Raw genomic sequence first — 20512 nt, 5'->3', positions numbered from 1 at the left:
CTATCTATCTATCTATCTATCTATCTATCTATCTATCTATCTATCTAAGAAGAGATAGAGATAACTTCTAGTTTAAAATTCCCCAAAGGGCAATGGGACTTTTACCTAATGGTTTCTGGGGAAACCTGGACTTTTCAAACCAGGGTGTGGGTGTGTCTGGAGAGGGGAGGAGAGAAAATAAGATGAAAAAGGCATTGAGCAATAGTGGCCTTGGGCTCCTGGAAACACAGCCTAGTGACCCAGCATCATGGGAATTTTCTGGAGTTGTGTGGGTGTGTTTTCACATGCATAGAATGTGGGGGGGGGGGCAGAGGAGGGAAACAAGGGAAGAGGAGAGAACAGCAATAAACCACCAACCCTGGAAAAACTGCTTCGTATCTTAGCATCATGGGAATTTTCTGAGTGGTTTTTTTAAAAAATATGTTTTGTTTGTTTTTGTAGTGTATACCTCTGATTATTTCTTATCTAAAGATCAATGGGGAAGAAAACAATTTTAAAAATGCAAGTAAACAATTTAATCAAGTTTATATGAGAAATATTTTTTATAGATAAATTAACCCAAAGAAACTGATACAGACTCTTAACACAGAGTTAGATTATCAGGGTTCTTCAGGGAAGTAGGCTGGCATTGCAGGTAAATAGCTCGTGCTCACCAGGGTCAATCTGAGGAAGAATAAGAAAAGCTAAGCCTTTAAATAGTGGTTGTCTGAGGTAGAATTCAAACTCAGGTCTTCTTGATTCCAAATCTGTACTATGCACTACACCCATCTAACCACCTCGGTAGGAGAAGGTAGGAAGAAGGAATTTCTATAAGCATTTAGGACCCCAGATTTCTTACTCTCTGCAGCTGGTTTGCTGGAGCAGTGGTCTTTATGGGGAGGGGGCTGAGGCATACCATACAAGGGGCCATAGCTTGATCCCAAGGGGTGGGTTATCAATCAGAGAGGGGAAAGATGATTCACATCCTCCTTCCTTTCCCCTAAACCCTCCAGCCAGTGGTGGAATTATCTCCAACATTAAATATACTATTTCCTTCAACCCAATCATTCACCTACCATATTTGGCTTTCCATGGCTACACTGAGTAAGGGTGCCTAAGGACAGGAAGCCTGCCTACATTGCTTCCCAGGCATAAACAGACCTTTACAAGTACTGTGACTAAATAATGAAGTCCAAGGCAGGAAGTGTTGGGTGGTGGAAAAAGTCAGAAGATGTGAGTTCTAGTTCCACCTCTGGAATCTGGGTAAGTCAATTAACCACTGGGGGTCTTAGTGTCTTTATCTTTATAATGATGTGATGATGACCATATTACTAATTTAGTTCAGTTGAGTGCTAATGTCTATGAAATTAATAAGTATATTTTGCTACCCAATTATTTTCATTTAATTTTATTCTAGAAATGGTCAAAGAGAAATATGACCCCCAATAAGATCCAATAAATCCCAATTTCAGGGAATCCACAGATATACCAACAAAAGTTTCAGTCAATTTGTCACCCTTGCTATATGAAATTAATACAGAATCCCATACTACATTATACACTGTGGTCATTTTAAGGGGGTAAAATTCTGAATGTATGCAACTTAAAACAGTGCATAGATCTTCTACCAACGTTCTCTTTATAAATATAAATGTTTTTTAATTTTGGTAAGAGATCAGGCAGAAAGTAAAGGGCAATAGATTTTTAAGAACTCTACAAATCATTATCATTTTGTGAGAATCCTTCTCAAATGGCTCATTATACTATATATAACATATATATACACGCATATATAAAAAACAGGGTATGAGTAGAACCAAGTATTATGAAAATGAAAAGATTTCACTAGGTCCACCACTGGACTGCTTGTCTGCTATCTGAGGACCAACTCAAAGCAAGTCAACAAGTATTTATTGATTATTGATTAGTGAGGACCAGTCTCACCAAATCCAGACACTGTTGACTATAGTGTAGGGTGATGGATTTTGGGGTCACAAAAGTTTTCAATGATTATCTACTAAGTTGTAGAAGAACTGAGATTTATATTAGTGGGGGTCAGTGGTGTGGAGGGCAAGGGAAGGGGTAGGATGGGAAGGGGTAGGATGGGAAGGAGAATCTCTGAGCAGAAACTCCTTGAATGCAAATCAACATCATCAATGCATTCTTCCTCTCATTTAGAAATCTGCCCTGATGTGTCTACCTGTCTACAAAAGTCAGATGGAACTGCTAACATTATGAGACCTATATAAAACCATTCTAAACTACTAGGATTATTAATTATGATCTGAACTAAGCAGAATAAATAAACATATTCAAAGAAGAATTAGTTTGCTGCCTTTCCAAGCCATTATAGACTCATTGGATCATAGATTTAGTGTGACAAGGAACCTTAGAAGCTAAATGCATCTAATCTCTTTATTTTACACATGAAGAAATTGAAGCCCAAAGAGGTTAAGAGATTTGCCCAGGTTTACTCACTTATTAAATGTCTGAGGCAGGATTTGAACTCATGACTCCCTGAGTCCTATAGTGTCTTGTCCATTATGCCATACTGTCTTTCAAAATCAAGTCCTAAAAGTTTAGGTGCTTTCTGATGAGGTACAGGCTCTGGGAACCCACTTGAACTCTGATTGAATCTTCCCTATTTATGAGGCATTTGCCTGGGCCATAGACCTTTCATTGTTGCTCTTCTGAAATCTTTAGACCTCCTTTGTCCAGCAATTGCCCACCCTTGATCCTCTCAATACCCAAATCTATTACACCCTTGAACTGGCCTACCCCATCATTGTTTCTTGTCTCCAGGTAGCCTCCAGCAACTTCCCACCCTTAATAACTCATTACTGGAGTCTGACCTCATCTGACTCCTTCTGAAGACCCTCCCCAAACTCCTACTCTAGACCACCCCTAGATTTCTTCCACAAGCTTTCTGTATATAAGACCCCATCTTGCCTCCATGTGCTGTGAGAGTGCCATAGAATTTTCTAGCACAGACTTGCTCTGTTAGATGATTCTGGCCTGCTTGCCCAATGCAAGCATCATAGATACTGAGGCTCCTTAAGAGTCTACCCAATATGATGAACTTTTAATAAACTTTGCTTTTCTTTGTCTGAGAGAAGACTTGAGTCAAATTCATTTGGCAGGACCTGGCATGTTGGTATTTTTGGGTCTTGAGCACCCCTAAACCTTATACCTTATCACTTTATGGCGACCCTCAACATTCTTTCTAATGGGCTCACTGATTTATTTATTCTATGTAGAAAAACTGAGAAGTAAATTGACATTCTCACTCTTAATCATATCCCTTCAGAATCTGCTCACTTTTCAGTGGGTTTCTAATTCATTCATCCAACAACCACTTATGTGCAAAATGCTAGAAAAGGCACTAAAAGGAGATGCATAGAAAATGAAGCCTTTGTTGAGCTTACAATCCAGCATGAAAGATATGAGACATAAACCAAGACATGCTATCATATAGGAGGCGTGCCTGGACTTGGAAACTGAAGCCCAGAATTCTAGTCCTATCTCTGGTGTTCCCTAGTAGTGAGGCCTCACTTCCTTTTTCTGGGCCTCATTTTCCTGATCTGTGAAAGGAGAGTGTTAGACAATATGACTGCTAAGGTAGGGTTTTATGAGGGTCTTTACTAAGATGATGGCAGTAGGACTAGAGATGGGAGTGAGGTGGTGGTGGACATACGTGAATTTCTCTTTTAGACACTTTAAATGACCTTAGATTCTTTAACAACAACAACAATAGCAATGACGATAACATAAAATATTATAATAATATAGAATTATTAACATACAATTATATAATGATAAATTATTATAGTATCATCTTAGGTTTACATATACATATAAATACATTATAATCATAGTAACATTCTTACAATTATCTAACAATATGCCACATTATTGAATATTAAATATTAGAATTGTCATAATAATATAATTGTGTTGAATCTATATTATATAATTATAATATCTACTATTATTATTATTAAAGAATCTAAGGTCGCTTAATGTGTCCAAAAGAGAAATTTGCATCTATCTACTCCCCTACTCCCATCTCTATCCCCACTGCCAACATCCTATTCAAAATAATGATAATTTTAAAAATAAACATTTATATACTTCTTATTATGTGCTAATACAAAGTGTTCTACAAACAGTGTCTCATTTGATCCTCAGAACAATCCTGAGAGGTAGGAGCTATTATTATTCACATTTTGCAAATGAGGAAACTAAGGAAAACAGGGTCAAATGACTTTGCCCAAGGTCACACAGCTAGTGAGTTTCTGAAGCTGAATTTGAACTCAAGTTTTCCTGACTCTAGGCCCAGTGCTTTATACATACAGCAAGAAAAAGAGTGTTGGAGGTCATCGTGGTAGAGATCATTCAATGTATTAATCCTGGACTAATATTATCACTAAGTGTATTATCAAGTAAGTTAGACACAACATTAAGAATTTTGAGGTCTGAATTCTTATTGAAGAAGCATAACCTATGAAACATGTTTAAAATACAACTTCAAAATCTGCTGAACAATTATCTGGCTATAATGAAAGCTGTTAACTAAGTTCTTGAACTTGAAATAGAATTCAGTTAATACAAGTATACTAGATAATGAAGGAACTTAGCAAGGTATATGACAATTTCAATGACTTCCTGGGTTGGACCTTCAAGATGGAGATGTAGCTTAGGATAGTGGAAAGCTCATTGGGTTTGAAGTCTGATGACCTGGTTCTGTGACTTTCTCGCTATGTGACCAGAATAAGTCACTTAAACTCTGTAATTCTCAGTTTCCTCCTCTGCAAAATGAGTTGGTTTAGATGATTTTTGAGCTCCTTTCTGCCCTTGAATTTATATTCTATGAAAGTAGGAAAGAACAAATGAGTTCAGAATATGAATATAGTCGGTTGAAAGTAAAATCTAATATAAGATCATAGACCCCCCTGAGAGATCATCAATGCCAATTCCCTTTATTTCAGAGATGAGAAAAAAAGGCTCAGAGAAATCAATTGACTTGACCTAGGTCATATAAGTAATAAGGAGACCTGGGATTTAAACCTATATACTCTGACTTCCATCCAGTATTTTTTCTAGTAGAGAATCAATCAAACATTTATCAAGTGCCTCCTGTATGCCAAGTATTGTGTGCAAGATACTGTGGATACAAATCAAAGATGAGATTATCTTGCCTTCAAGGAGTTTACATTCTACTAAGGAGAGGTTAAATACACACACAGTAAGGAGATAAACGTAGTATGTACGCAAAATAAAATAATGATGAAGTTGTGAGGCAGAAGACTGAAATAATTCACTAGATGTCACCTGTACATTAATGACAGTTAGGACTCAGACAAGTACTTAAAGTTTGAGTTGCAAAGTTCTCTCAGAAGTTATCAAATATGTTGTAGTCACTTAGAAAAGCTTGAAACCCACCTTTAATGGAATTGACTACTGTATTAAATTGGCTCAGGGTGTTATAACATGTTACATATCATCCCAGTTAGAGCTAATTCTCTGAATGGAAATGTTCTAACCTCAGGGAATCCAAGGGGCTTGGATAGGAGTCAAGATGGCAAAGGGTTGGTGATTTTTTACCAGAACCAGCAGAGGGCAGCAGAGAGCTACCTGACTCAGGGTATAAAGACCAATTTGGTTCTTACTATGGACAAGCTGTGGACAAGACTGGGTTCATGGTAAAGAAGAAATCAGTAGACTAGTGATGCTAGGAATTTGGATAGCTGGCAGGAGGTGGGGTATTTCTCTGAGTCAGCAAATCTAAGGGGAAGGTCCAAAGAGCGAAATTTGGCCCAGGTACAGGCAGAAGCAATGAGAGTAAGTTATCAAGTGGGCAACATCGTTAGAACTGACGAAATTCCAGCAGGTGGTCTCTTGGCACCAACCACTCTGCTCTTTAAAAGGACATCTCCCAGCTGGCTCCTGATATAGAGCCAGGTTCTGACATGTAGCAAATAAGGCCCTTTTCACTGACGTAGAATGACTAGATTATTTACGGTTAGAATGCAATCCAAGGTGAAGAATGCCAAAACCAAACCAGCGAGCTATGACTTGCAGCAAAAGAAGAAAAAATAACAATTTAGCAAAACTAACCTATAAACCATTAAGGGGAAAGTAGGCATTGGAGTCAGATGACCAGTTTGATGTCAACAAATGCAGGCATTAGGATTTGGTGTGTGTGGGGGGGGGAGGGGGAGAATAATACCTGATAGGTGAGGCAATTGCTTTTAGAAAGTTCTATCTACCTTTGGGTAACATCATTCTTTCTATTCCCTCCAAAGAAATATGGAGTCATGACCTTCTCTGTTCTGTGTTTAGGAAGTAGGTTCAATGGATTCGTTTTCTTCCAACACTTACTACTGTGTGACCCTGGACAAGCCACTTAATCTCTATTTGCCTCAGTTTCCTCATCTGTGAAACAAACTAGAGAAGGAAATGACAAACTACTTTAGTATTTTGCCAAGAAAATCCCAAGAAGAGGTCATAAAGAGTCAGACGACTGGAAATGATGAAAAAACAACAAGCCTTCAAGTGCCACAGGAAATATTAGCTGGCCAGAACCCAGACAAACAACTTTGCTGGAGTTGCAAGGGTATTGAATGAATTTAGTGAGCATGTGTGGAGTTATTTGAAGGTCACAGACAAGCTTTAATAAGATACAGAGGAGAAGGGCGCCAGTGTTATAGTACTGGTGCTCATTCTGAAGCTTACCTACATTCTGACTCAAGAAGAATTTGATTTTTGTGAAGAATAGGATCTTTTAAGTTCTGATGCTATTCATTCGCAAGCTCTTCTACTAGACTAAATTACTTTAGGCAAAGGGCTGGATTTTTTTTTAATCTCTGTTCTTATCCCAAGAGAGGCAGAATGACTTAGTAGATAGAGGTATAGCCTTGGATTCTGGAAGACCTGAATTCAAATCCTGCCTTGGACACATACATATTTTGTTACCAGACATAAGTCACTTAACCTGTCAATGTTCCAGGAAACTTTCTAAGATTTTTAAGCTGTAGATCAGTTGTCTACCTGTATCAAGTGGAAAAAGTTTTGGCATTCACAGTCCTCCTCTCCCACCCTCTTCTTCCCCACACAGTATAAGCCCATGAATGTGTTAAGTTTGAGGGAACAAATATGTGAATACATGTGCATATATATGTATATACCCATACCACACAGATCCCTTCAAACCTAATGCAATAGGCTGCACATAGTAGGCATATAATATATATTTGTTGAATTAATCAAACTCTTTGAACACACACAATTTATAAATTACTGAAATAAGCAATGAGGTGAGGGGTACAGTGGGAATACAAAGAAGAAATGCATAACCTCCAACCTCAACGATCTTAAAGTGTTGATGGAGGGGGACTAACTAAGCTTTTCCCTGAAATCCCCCCTCAGACTGGCCCTACCACCATTATATGGGAAGAGGGCATTGGAGAGCTATTTTGGGGCCATGGAGGTGGCACAGTGACAGGGAACCAGGACTGGAGTTAGGAGATCTGAGTTTGAATCCAGCCTCATTCGCTTACTAGCTGTATAACCCTGAGCAAATCACTTAACCTTTGACTGCCTCAGTGTCCTGATCTGAAAAATGGAGATAGTAATAACACCCACCTCCCAGAGCTGTTGTGAGGATGAAATGGGATTGTTTTTGTAAAGAATTTTGTAAATCTTAAAGGTGCTATACAAAATGCTAGTTGTTATTATTTGAGCAAGACACTTACAGTAATATGTTGAGAATAAAAAACAGAATTCTAGGGGGGATAGGAGACAGACACAGGCTCATGTAGGCCACTGGCTTAAGAAGTTTGACAGCAAGAAGAATGAGAGATAAGAAATAGCTTGAGAGTGTCGAGTGAAAGATTTTTCAAGATAGGGGAAATCAGAACATATTTGAAAATAGAAGAAAAAGAGTCAGTTTTCTTCTTGACCCCATTTGGAGTCTTCTTGGCAAAAACACTGGAGTGGCAACTTATTTTACAGATGGGAAAACTGAGGGAAACAGGGTGAAATGACTTGCCTAGGGTCACACAGCTAGTGTCTGAGGCCAGACTTGAACTCAGGAAGATGATTCCAAGTCCAGTGTTCTATCCACTGAGGCACTTAGAATTCAAAAGGATTGTATAGAGAGGGAGTATTTGATGGGATACAATTTGGAGTGGGGTATGAAAACAGGGGGAAGATCATTGATTTAAAGTTGAAACATACCTCAGAAATCATCTGAAGTACAACTCTCTCATTTTACACATGAGGAAACTGAGACCCAGAAAAATCAAATTATTTGTCTAAGGTTACACAGAAAGCAAAAGGCCTGACTGCTATTCAAACCCAGATTCTCTAACTCCAAATCTAGTACTTTTTCACTTCTCAGGCTTCGATAGGAAACGTACATCTTCTCTGAGACAGGAACAAATAAAGACAGGCTTGATGTAGCTGTAGAGATATTATGAAGTGGAATGGAAGGCCAGTGGGGGAAATTCATCTCTTAAAACTTTAGTCTTCCAGGGAGGGTAGTGAGAGGAGCTGTCTGCTAAAGGTGAGGCGGGGGGAGGAATTAATGTTTGAGGAGTACAGAAAAGGGTTGGAAAAATCACTGTGGGGGAATAAATGAATGAATGAGCAGGGTGAGGATAAAAGCATTGACAAGCAGCAGTGAGGGACTAGTTGAACTGGCATGTCATGTCTTTGAGGCAGAGTTCTCATTCCATAACGACTGGCTCAATGAGGTAAAGTCTCATCATGTAGGAAATAGCATCCAGAGGTACTTACTAGTAACACTGCTCCACGTTCTCCTTTGGCACCTTTTAGTCCATTTAGACCAGGCCTTCCCTGAAATTTAGAAAATGGGATTTTAGCATATGCTTTTATTTTGATTATAGCTACTTTCCCGATAATTTTCAGACTTCAGTTTGTGAAATACTAATACTTACGGGTCGCCCTGGGAAACCTAATTCTCCCTTATGTCCAGGCAGTCCTTTGGGCCCCTGTGGTCAAAGTAAAAAGTATTATTGGTTAAGAACAGAACTTGTGTTTTGTGGTACATCGTTCACCTACAGAAGCTAAGGCTGACATTTCACTTGCAGACAAATGTGAGTGTTTACAAAGGAAGAAAAGAAACCCACTAAACTCTAAAAAGTTAGCATCCTTATAAAAGATGGAAAAGATAGAGGATTGTCTTTGAGAGGAAAGAAGAGAAAGGGAGCTAAAGAGAAGGAAGTAATGAAGAGAAAATGGAAAGTGTGGGGATACCCTCTTGGGACATGACATCTATTTCAACACACACACGTACACATGCACACACACACAATGTTATTGACTGGGTTCTCATGATTAGTAAGTTTGACCTCTGGTCCCCAGGCCATGAGATGTTAGTATCTACAATTCTCAGTTAATTTAAAAGTTTAAAGTAGATGAATAAAAACTAATAATTGTTTCTGACTTGTGATTTCATCAATATAATGAACTTTTGAGTATGGAAATCCCCTTCACTGATAGGCTCATTAAGTCATCTATAACTTCTCAATTTTAGACAGTTTCCTGGGACACAAAAAGTTTATGTGACTTGCCCTTAGTCACTTAGATAGAATATATTAGTGGTAGTCCTTAAACCCAAAGCTTCCTGATTCCAAAGCTATTCTTCCATTTACTATGCCATGTTGCCTCTGTGAAATGTAAATTACCCAGTACCTATTCTGAGATTACACTTATTTAGACTATTCATAAATTTATTACATTGAAAAATCATACATAATTCATGAAAGACAAACCAGTCTACCCCTGATCAATGCTCAGAATACAAATCACAATTATGTAAAAAGCTAGTTTAGACAGACATGCAATCTGAGGAAAATTTCCAAGACAAAACAAGCAGTTACTGGATAAATGTGGAGGCCAAGAGTTTCCTTGGGCAAGAAGTCTTTGCTCTGGGGAGCACAAGCAAATTCTCAGAACCATGTTGAGGCTTCTCATTATGGTCAGAATCATGGCACATGATCTAAATTATAGTCTAAATCCTGATGGAATGGGGAAGGTAGGTCAGTCAAGGCTTTTAATTTTGCTATAGTTTGAGCAGCTGAGGAACTTTTCACCTTGTCAAGGATTTACCAGGATCAAAGGCTTGGGATAGACTAAGAAAAGGATGTCATGTGATGAACATCACATCAACCAGGCTCCAATAAAATGAAAATATACCAGCATTTGTAATATGAGCATGTGGACAATTTTTTTTAAAGCCTTCTAGCTTGGACCTGTTTACTTAGATGTTTTGTCATCAATATAAAATATGTCTAAATTTAAATTAATCTGTCTCTCTACCCATTCCGTACCTCCAATTTGACATCCTGCCCCTCCCCCCCAGTCATTTCCCTTTTTCTGTTAGAGAAAAGGTAAAAAGTTAGTATATACTCCTTATTTCCCCTACTAGATTAGAAGCTCCTAGAAGGCAAGCACCAGTCTTATTTCTTTTTATCTCACTCAGAACCTAGCCCAATACTTTGCATAGAGTTTGACACTTAATATGTTATGACTTGATTTGATTTGACTAAACTTGAGCTAAGATAAGAGAAGTTAAGAGTATCAGTTGGGAATCGAGAATCAAAGCTTTGGCAATTTCCCATTGGTATCAATGTCCCTTGGCCTCTCCATTCCTCCTGTAAGCAGAAATATTTTCTGATTGCTCTTTCTGCTTCAAGGCCCAGGGATAGGTGAGTAGCCTCAGAACATGCTCTCAGAAATTTGACTGTAGACTAAAGTGAAGCCAGCTCTCATCAGTGGCCACTAAACCTTTGCTGAACTGACCATTTTTGAGTTTACATCCCATTCTCTTTAGTCGCATAAAAGCTCATGCAAACAAGTGTGAACCTATAAAAATGGCCTGCTCTCTAAGAAGAAAACAAAGGACCAGACCTATCTGCCTCAGATGGGAATCGAAAGCATCAGCACACAAAGCAACACAAAGATTCACCACAAAAGGGAGGAGCAGATCTAGCCACTGGATCCTGCAGTAGAGGATGTATTCAGCTGTCAGAGACAGAACTCTGTACTTTCTACCACATGTGGGACCAGCTCCCTCTAATTGCCACTAAAGGCTTTTGTTGATTCCTCTAGAAAGGAGTCCTGAGACCAAGAAGTTTGAGAGCTTCTTATGTACCGTAGCTAGATGACAGAAAGGGAGTTGTACCCACAGGTATTGTGTTTGTATCCGCAGTGCTTAGGACTCTGTCTGGCACGTGATAAACACTTAGTAAATGCCTACTCATAGGTGATAAGTCATGTGCGGGCTTTTAACAGGATGAGACATTGTCATTATTTAAATCTTTTAAGGAAGCTCGTGGACTCTGATACCAATATTGGCATTGAGACCCAGCCCAGAATAAAGGTCCATAAAGAAGCGGTCAAAGTATCCATCCCGCTTTACCTCTGAGACCCGAGTCTCATACCTATTCTTGAGCAATTCAATCAGCATCATCTGTGAATATGACTAAAGTATTGGCAAGAAAGGCTCATCCAGAGGGAGGCACAGGAGCATAGTCAGTCTACTCCCATAGAAGCTATGCTCATTGGAGTGTAACCCCCACTCTCCCCGTCCCCCAGGCTGGACACACACAGAAATGAATGACAGCAGGGGCTCAAAGCTGCTGTAGAGGAGTAAGCATAGAGAGCATAGCTGGAAGCAGAGAGAGCAGATAAACTCACTGGAGTGAAGCTGCATGCAATGCAGCATAGCAGAGGCTGGCTGGCAAATCAGCTCAGGGGATGGCAAGAAGGCATGGGGTGATGGTTTGCAAGCAAAGGCTTCCATTCGGCTCTGAATCTCAGGAACTGAATGAAAACACAGTGGCAGTCCCCGCTGCCATAGCTGAAAATCAAAGGGCAGTGTTTAACGTAGAATGGCCCAGTTGGTTTTAGCACTCTCTGATCTCTCTCTCTCTCTCTCTCTCTCTCTCTCTCTCTCTCTCTCTCTCTCTCTCTCTCTCTCTCTCTCTCTCTCTCTCTCTCTCTCTCTCACCTCACACACACACTCACACACACTTATTCTTTTCAGTCCCATCCATATACAGAGATCACTAGCAGAAATGTTATCTTTGAATATGAAGGACAGCATTTTCTAAATTAATGTTCAATTCTAGCAAGAGGCTGTTATTTAAAAGGAATTGCCTAGCTTCTTATTCCACTGGCCTTCTGCATAGGCCTAGATTATTATTTATTTATTTACAAAACATTATTATTTATTTACAAAACATTATTTACAAAACATAACAGCTTTAGGAGATGCTAATCCTCCCTGAGGATATTTGCATAAGAAAAACATTTTTGGTGGAAAAAAAAAGTAAAGACCAGTGAAATTTAACACCTGCTTAAAGTATTAATACTCCTGATGAACATTTAGGTTGTTACAAATATATTCTTGGGTCTTTGTGAATGACAAAGGCTCATGAACAATTCAGCTACATCGAACATGATGTTTAAAATACTGTCATCTACCTCACTAAATATTTTCTCATACCATTGGCCCTGGTGGTCCATGAATTACAAGTTCACCCTGAAAAAAAAAAAAAGTTTGCATTAATCATTCCACTCCATTCAGTCAGTATATATTAGGCAGGGCTAGCTAGGTGCTGGGGATACAAAGAGAAACCAAAAAAGGCCTTACCCTTAAGGAGGTTACATTCCACTAGGGAATACAGCATATGCTCAGATAAGTATATGCAAAGTAATGGGGGTAGGGCAAGGTGGGGAGATTGGGGGAGGCCTACTGTAGAAGGGGGCATTTGAAGGAAGCCAGGGATTATACAAAGTACAGGCACAGATTCAGGAGAGGTGGCATCATTAGAATGAGGCCGTTTGCATCATGAACCATCAAAGTTCTGGCAGGAATGTAGAGTGAATGAGTGGGAGTAAAGTGTGATCAATCTGGAAAGACAGGCTAGAGACAGATGATGAAAGACTTTGAAGGTCAAACAGAGGAGCTTGAATTTCATATAGAGTCAATAAGGAGCCACTGAGGCTTCTTGAGCAGGTGAATGACATTGTGGCACCTACATATTATAATTTTTGCAGAATATCAATTTTGTAGTGGGAAAGCTGGGTAGATACATTGTATAAGGCAAAGGCTGAAGACAAGGAGTCAAATTAAGAGGATATTGTAATAGTCCAACTAAAAGGTGATTAGGGCCTGAACTAGGATGGTAGTCCTGGGAGCGGGTAGAAGGGGTAGGTTTCACAGATGTCGAGGAAGTAAAATCAGTGGGAGTTGGCAAGATGGGAGAGGGTAAGGAAGAAGAGCTGAGGATGATTATGAGTGTGAATTTGGGTGATGCCCTCCACAGAAATAGAGGAGTGAGGAAAAGGGAGGTAGGTTGGGTGGTTTGGGGCTAAGATAATGAGAAGTGTTTAGAACACTTTGAATTTGAGATACCTATGTGATATCTAGGTGTAGATGTCCCGAAGGAAGTTGGGGAGGTGGGATTACTGCTCAGGAAACAGACAGGGATGTATGTGTAAATTTAGGAGTCATCTTCATAAACATGACACTTGAACTCTGATGAAATCATCAAAAGATAAGAGGGCCCAAGACAGGCATCAAAAGGGATATGGCAGGAAAACAAACTGAGGGGAAAATTTCCTTCAGAAAAATTTTGTTTAAGGCACCAATAAAAGAAGGCCAACTCAAATGCCCGTGTAAAGTCAATCAATCGGTGGGACCTTTACCTTTTTCCCCATCAACCTCTCAAGGGGAATATCGCCAGCAAGAATGGTTCCTGGTTCACCCTTCTCACCCTGAAATGCAGAGAACTTTGTGAGGAAGCCATTTTGGTAATCCTAAAAAACATTTACCTTCACACAGTTCACTTAACTAATGGCAGTCTCCAACACATATAACATCTTTTTAAAAAAAAATTATTGATGTGTTTTGTTTCTACATTACAAACATTTGCTAAATATTGTCACTCTATGAGAAGTCTCTTGTAACAAAACAAAACAATTAAGCAAAACCAACAAAATAATCACTTCATCTGAAGGGCTTGTAACACTCTACATCTATAACTACCTCACCTCTGTATTTTAAAAATTGTTTAAAAAAAACTTGGCAGAAATTTATTTCCTCTCCCTCCACCAAATTGAAAGAAGAAAAAAAATTCCTTGTAACAAACATGCATAATATATGCTACTATTTTGATTTTATAAAATAAAAAATTTCCCCCAGAAAGCCCTTAATCCCATGTCCATTTGAGAAAGTTGATTTTTTCTACTTGGCTGCATAGAAATGGAGGAAAAGGAATTTTAGAGTGGCTTTGGTTTCTGCTTCATTTTCTTCCTTTCTCTCCTACTTAGCACTAGATTTTAATTAGATTTTAGACAAATTGGTTAATGATGATTTTAAACTTCTACCTCTGAATTAAGAAAGGATGCCTATTTCCCTCCTGCTCTATTTTGATGCTTGTTGAAAATAACTGACTTAGCAAACAATACTTCTTCAGATTCTGTTTTCTTCTAGGATCATGGAAGGAGGCTTATAGTCCATCAAGTCCATCCCCTATATTTTACAGAAGAGGAAACTGAGGCAAGAGAGGTGAGATGACTTGCCCAGAGTCACACATCTTGTCAAAGTCAAGTAGAATCTATTTCTCCCTGATATAAAGATTAGGACCCAATCCACTCTGCCACCTGTCTTCCCTAAGAATTAGTGTTTTGACTCACCAGAGTTGATTGTCCAATAGATTATATCATGAAAATTTTTAACACCTAGGGGTATCCTTCAGGAAAATTGTGCAAATGTTTCTCCAGAACCTCTTAGTTGACCTGTTTATAGTCTTTTCTATTCTGTTTTACTTCCTGACTCTCCATCCAAGGTGTGCACAGCTTTCATAGGTTTCTCTTTTCTTGCCCTTCTCAAAACTTAATAAATAATAGTAAAATGTTCAATAAATTTATTATATTGATACATATTTCATTATAATAAATGTATTATTAATAAATATTAATTGATTAAAAACCATTGTCAAAAAGGGATTTGATGCTAGTTATACCAATACTTAAATGGTAACTAAAGCATAATGTATTATTTCTTTTGGGGATATTTGCATTTTAGTTAAAATGATGCAAATCAATAAAGAATATGGAACTTAAGTTATCAACTGATGTTGAAAATCAGTGTAGTACAGTGGATAGACAAAGCAAGGTAGAAGTGAATTAAAATTCCACCTCTGACTCATAGTAGCCATGTGACCTCTAGACACCTCTCTGTACTCTAGGTAGTTTCCTAAATTTCAGAGAAAGTGCCAGCCTGCATTACTAGAGAACCTGAGAGTTCCTTATACAAATGAAATCACAGTTCTAGTTCTAATCACTAAACAAACAACAAAGCTGGTGGGGGAGGCTTTGAGCGTCACAGCACGCTACATTCTCTTCATGACTATAATCATACCATGACTACTTCTAAGGTTGACTCTGATCCTACTCCATAGAATGACAGTAATACCTTCCTTCCTTAGATGCTAACTCCCTCCTTTCTTCTCCTTCTTTCCTCTTTTGGTATTCAGAAGGAGGGCACCTCTATGCATTCTGGGCATTTAAAGTATTTGATGCTTGACCAGGGCTGCTTCAGAAGCTAGCAAATTCCCTGCCCCTGGACATCTTCAGTTGGAGGCTAAAGGACCACTTTGTCAAGATAATTAGGAAAAATTTGTGCTTCAACATGGCTAGCATGTAAATATGTTTTACATGACTGCACATATATAATCTATCTTAAAATTGCTTTTCAAGAAGTAGGGTGGAAGGAGGAAAATTGGAGCTCAAAATTTTAGGAAAATGAATGTTAAAAATTGTTTTTACATGTAATGGGAAAAATAAAATATTGAGTAATTGTGGGGGAAAAAAAACAAGAAAGATTTTAGCTTAAAGTAGGAGCTGGACTAAATGACTTCAGGAGTCTCAATGCCATTCTTTTATGAATTTATAACAATAGTGCTATCAAACTCTAGACAGTCAGGGCTACAGTGAATGAACATTAACATTCAAGGTAATAATGTCTGGGTAAATGACTTCATTTTATTACTCATTTTATTACCCATTTGCTTTCAAAACTGTAAGACCATTAGCATGACAAGATTGGAAAAATGGAAAATAATTGATGATTTCAACTAATTTTGGACTGAAAACAGTCATAACTACTGCCTCTATTTCCCTCTTACCTTTTCTCCTGGCAACCCTGGAAAGCCAGTGTCACCTTTTGGTCCCTTTGGCCCCTATAAAAATATTATAAAAGAAAATTAATATCCTTTAATTATCTGGAAATAATTTATCAGAAGTAAAAAAAAAGATTGTCAGCCATATGAAAGTCTGGGAAAAGTATAATATTATCTTGATTTTAAACTGGATTTTGGAGGAAAGAGGTCTAGGCTAGGAGTCAGGAGAGACTTCAATACATATCTGGATATTCCTTCAAATACCCAACCTATTCAGCTTCCATGGCCAATTCCTCTATTTTTGCTGTCACCCGTAAAAGTTTCACTTTGTCAAAGAACTCTGACATTCCTTTATTCAAACATAATCTTTTATTATTCATTCCACCACTATCTACATTTTATTGCCCCTAAACCCAATCCCTCTATCCCTTAGGACTTTCCCAGGCTATCACCCCTGTTCTGGTTACATTTTCTTCCCCTCCCAATCTTAATTGGGAATGATTTGGTGAACGATTTCAACTCTACACTACCCTCTGTTCTCAAATCACATGCTCCCTTTTCCTATTTCCCATCACATCTTGCCAAACCCCTACTCAAGTGCCACTGAACAGACCTTCAGAAGGTTAGGAAGCCATTTATGTTATGTAATCTCACCTGGGCCCTCATCACCTGGAGGAGAGTCTTTTACTCCTCCCTAATCAGTTCTCCATCACTCTAACTACAGAGGCTGCTCTGCATTTTCTCTTCTTAATCCTCACACACCACCCTGTCCTACCTCCCCCCTTCCTCCATCATTGGCTCTGATGAAGAGGCAGCCTTCTTCATGTCACAGAGTCCCGCTCCCTTCCACAGGTTGTTTGCATTACATCCTCACTCTCTCTTTCATCTTCAATTTCCCTGCAGCTTCACTGCTTCACTCTGCTATCATCATCCCTCTCCCACCCTTTCCCCCCATAAGCTTATCAACATGACACTTATTATTAAGGAGATAGCTTCCGCTTTGGCACTCACGCTTCATCACTATCTTCGGTTGCCTCCTCTGTCTCTCTGATTGCAGGGGGAGAGAGACGGTGGGGAGGGGGAGAGGGAGGGGAAGCAAGTGCTAAAGCTTCTCTTCAAAGTCAACTCTTCATTTCCCTCTGGTTAGGTTTGACTCCACCATGACTTCATCATGTCCTAATGCCAGGCATCCTCTTGCCCCTCCATCCTTTTCAGTTTCCTTTTGGGCATTGTCTTTTTCCATTAGATTGTAAGTTCTTTGAGGGCAGGGACTGTATTTCTTTTTCTTATTTGTATACCCAGAACTTAGCACAGTGCCTAGCACAAAGCAGACACTTAAAAAAAACATGTATTGCCTTGTATTGTATCATCTCCCTATCTATTGGTTCCTTCCTTCCCTAATGCTTATATTATACACAAATTTCCCTCATCCATTAAAACAAAACCTTCCCTAGACCCTACCTTCCCCTACAGTTATCATCCTATATTTCTTCTCATCTCAGCTAAAGTCCTTGGGGAAAAAATACAACAAACATTTATACTCAGTGTCTCCAATTTCCTCTTCTCTCACTAAATTCTAAATCCTCATCATTCAACTGAAACTGCCCTCTCTGAAACAATCTAAACTGTCAGACTTAATTACCTTTTCCCAATCTTAATCTTTCTCGATCTCTTTGCAGCATCCAATACTGCTGACCACCTTGTCATCCTAGACACTCACTTCAACACTGATGCTCTGTGGTTCTCCTATATTTCTGACCCTTTCTCAAGTGTTCTTTGATGGATAATCCTCTATATCAGGAACAGGTAAACTACCATCAATGGTCCAAATTTGCTGGGATCTGCTTTTGAATAGCCCTAGTTTAGAGCAGTTTTTACAGTTTTGAACAAAATAGTAGGGTATTTTAAAATGTAGAAACCATTCTGAGCTCTCTGATCTACAAAGACAGGTAAGGGGGGTTGGTTTGGTCCCCTCAGCCCATAATTTGCTCACCCCTGATTTGTATCACACACACTAATTCTTTCCTACAGAGGGACAGAAGTGAACTGATGTAGATTAGGTCAACTATTAACTCTGTCAAAGTAGAAATGAGCCTCATTTGGCCCCATTCATTCTGAGTGAACTCAAAAATGACTCCTTTTTAGATCACTTCATTTCTTTCAAATTCTCTCAAAATATCTATTTATTAATCTGTCCTAGAATTTTGCTGGGCATTATCTATGTCAAGGTTATTAGCCAATAGTTTATGAACTACAGCTCATTCTTCTTTTGGGAAATCAGGGTAACTTTTGCCTGTAGCTAGTCTTTGCCACCTCTTCCCTGTTCCACAGTTTCTTACAGATAATCAGCACTGGCTTTGAGGTCACATCTCCAAGTTCTCTGAATTCCCTGGAGTGCAATTCATCTGAGTTTAGAGACTTGATTTTGTTTAAAACAACTAAATGTTTTTTTTTTTATTTCCTTATCTATCTTGGACTTTAATTCTCTTTGAGAGAGAAGCCTGCTTTATTCTTTAGAATTTGAAGATCCTTATACTTGCTGAAGATAAAAACACAAATAACTAGTTTTGCCTTCTCTCTGTTACTTATTACATGTTCTATTTTGGGGGGCACCAAACTTTTCTTTGGTCCCATCTTGTTTCTAACTCCTCTCCAAAAGCTCCACCTTTGCTTCCACCTTTTCCTTTCTTTTCAAATAATTCTTAGCTCATTCATTCCAAGCTTTAGCCTTCATGAAGTTCTTTTTGTCACTTTTTGCTGTTTTTATACCATTAGAACACAATCATATCGCAAACTTAAGAATTGAAAAATACATCAAAGGCCATCCAGTCAAACCCCTATCAGAATCATCTCTCATGTTCTCTTGTCATTTTCATGCTTGTCTTGGGTTGCAGTTACATGGTAACCTGACCCCCACTTTCTTCATCTGTAAAACAGGACTTTCTTCATCTGTAGTACCAGTCTCATAGGGTTGTTGTGAGGCCTAAAGGAGCTAAAATAGGGAGTTCCCAAAAGTCTTAGGGCAAATTTAAGCTTTAGTAAGTTTATTAATTTAATAATCCAAATAGTAATTATATAATCAAATGACATAATTTCATAATAATTCAATAAACTTATTAAAGCTTAAATTTGTCTTAAGACTTTTGGGACATCCTGTTTATGTAAATCACTTCATAACCCTTAAAACATTAGGATGAATAAATGTCTATCAATATAATTGATAATGTATGTAAAACACTTTGCAAATATTAAAACCCTAGAAAAATTATTAACCCTTAAACATTATATAATAAATATATGTTACATAATTATATATGTTAAATATAATGTTTGTAAAGCACCCTGCAAAGCTTAAAATACTATATAAAATTATTATTAGCCTTTAAAAAATAAAATAAAATATGTTGTTAAATAGTTAATAAGGCATATAAAAGATAATGTGTAAACACTTTGAAAACCTTAAAATCTATGTTAATATTAGGGCTAAAATAGTATATAATAAATATAGATTATATAGTTAATAATGCATGTAAAAGACATATGCATAGCACTTTGCAAACTTTAAAACACATATAAAACATTATTATTATCCCTTAATATTACACAAAAACATTATTTAATGTTTAATAATGGATATAAAAGATAATGTATGTATAAAGAATTTTGTAAACTGTAAAATATAAAAGCTATTGTTATTTTAGTTAATTATTAATTCAAATTTAAAGGCCATAATGCTTACTGGGAATCCTGGCAGACCGGGCTTGCCCTCTGGTCCCTGTAATACACCAAAGATATATGTTACAGGATTTTCTAGGACTAAGATATAAAGCCATTCTCATTCTGTTCATATACTTGATTATATTAAAAAAAACTATTATTAGCACACTCAGTGATGTTAATAGCAATCTAGTCAACAGAGGCTAAAAGAAAAATAGTTTGGAAGAGGGGAGGTGACATGGGTGCAGAGGACAATCCAATTATATGTACAGTTCACATCAGAAAGGATGAGCTATCTTTTAGTAAGTGCTGGGCCATGACCCCAGAGCAACAAGAAGTGGAGGTGGGGTTAACAATGGGATTTCTTAGTGATAAGACTTCAGGGATAGGAGCATATGAAGATGTGGGGTCACACTAGACTGCAAAGGCCCAGGGAGGAAAAACATTGTTAGAACTTGGTACCCTTAAACCAACTACAGAGGACCTATGAAGGATGATGTTATCTACCTCTGGAGAAAGAACTGATAAATATATGTATAGTATGATTTTAAGGACACACATATGTATGAGTATAACTATGTATGTGTGTATACATATAT

General features: G+C 38.1%; 1 protein-coding gene across 2 annotated transcripts in view; it reads right to left on the bottom strand.

Moving 5' to 3' along the window:
* Positions 1–20512, bottom strand: part of COL15A1 (collagen type XV alpha 1 chain) — a 197300-nt gene that overhangs the window by 48662 nt on the left and 128126 nt on the right. For both annotated transcript variants that reach the window (XM_069105698.1, XM_069105700.1), the window contains 6 exons: positions 19936–19971; positions 16203–16256; positions 13720–13788; positions 12515–12550; positions 8940–8993; positions 8779–8838 (listed from right to left, as the gene is read on the bottom strand). In XM_069105698.1, the coding sequence (XP_068961799.1) occupies positions 8779–8838; positions 8940–8993; positions 12515–12550; positions 13720–13788; positions 16203–16256; positions 19936–19971 (309 nt within the window). The remainder of the gene's footprint in view (positions 1–8778; positions 8839–8939; positions 8994–12514; positions 12551–13719; positions 13789–16202; positions 16257–19935; positions 19972–20512) is intronic.

Source organism: Petaurus breviceps, unplaced genomic scaffold (assembly GCF_028583685.1).
Source record: "Petaurus breviceps papuanus isolate PSGF00001 unplaced genomic scaffold, PetGlider_PUasm1.0 138, whole genome shotgun sequence".
Taxonomy (NCBI): domain Eukaryota; kingdom Metazoa; phylum Chordata; class Mammalia; order Diprotodontia; family Petauridae; genus Petaurus; species Petaurus breviceps.
The sequence above is the reverse complement of the archived record's forward strand: the minus strand, read 5'-3'. Positions and strand labels throughout refer to the sequence as shown.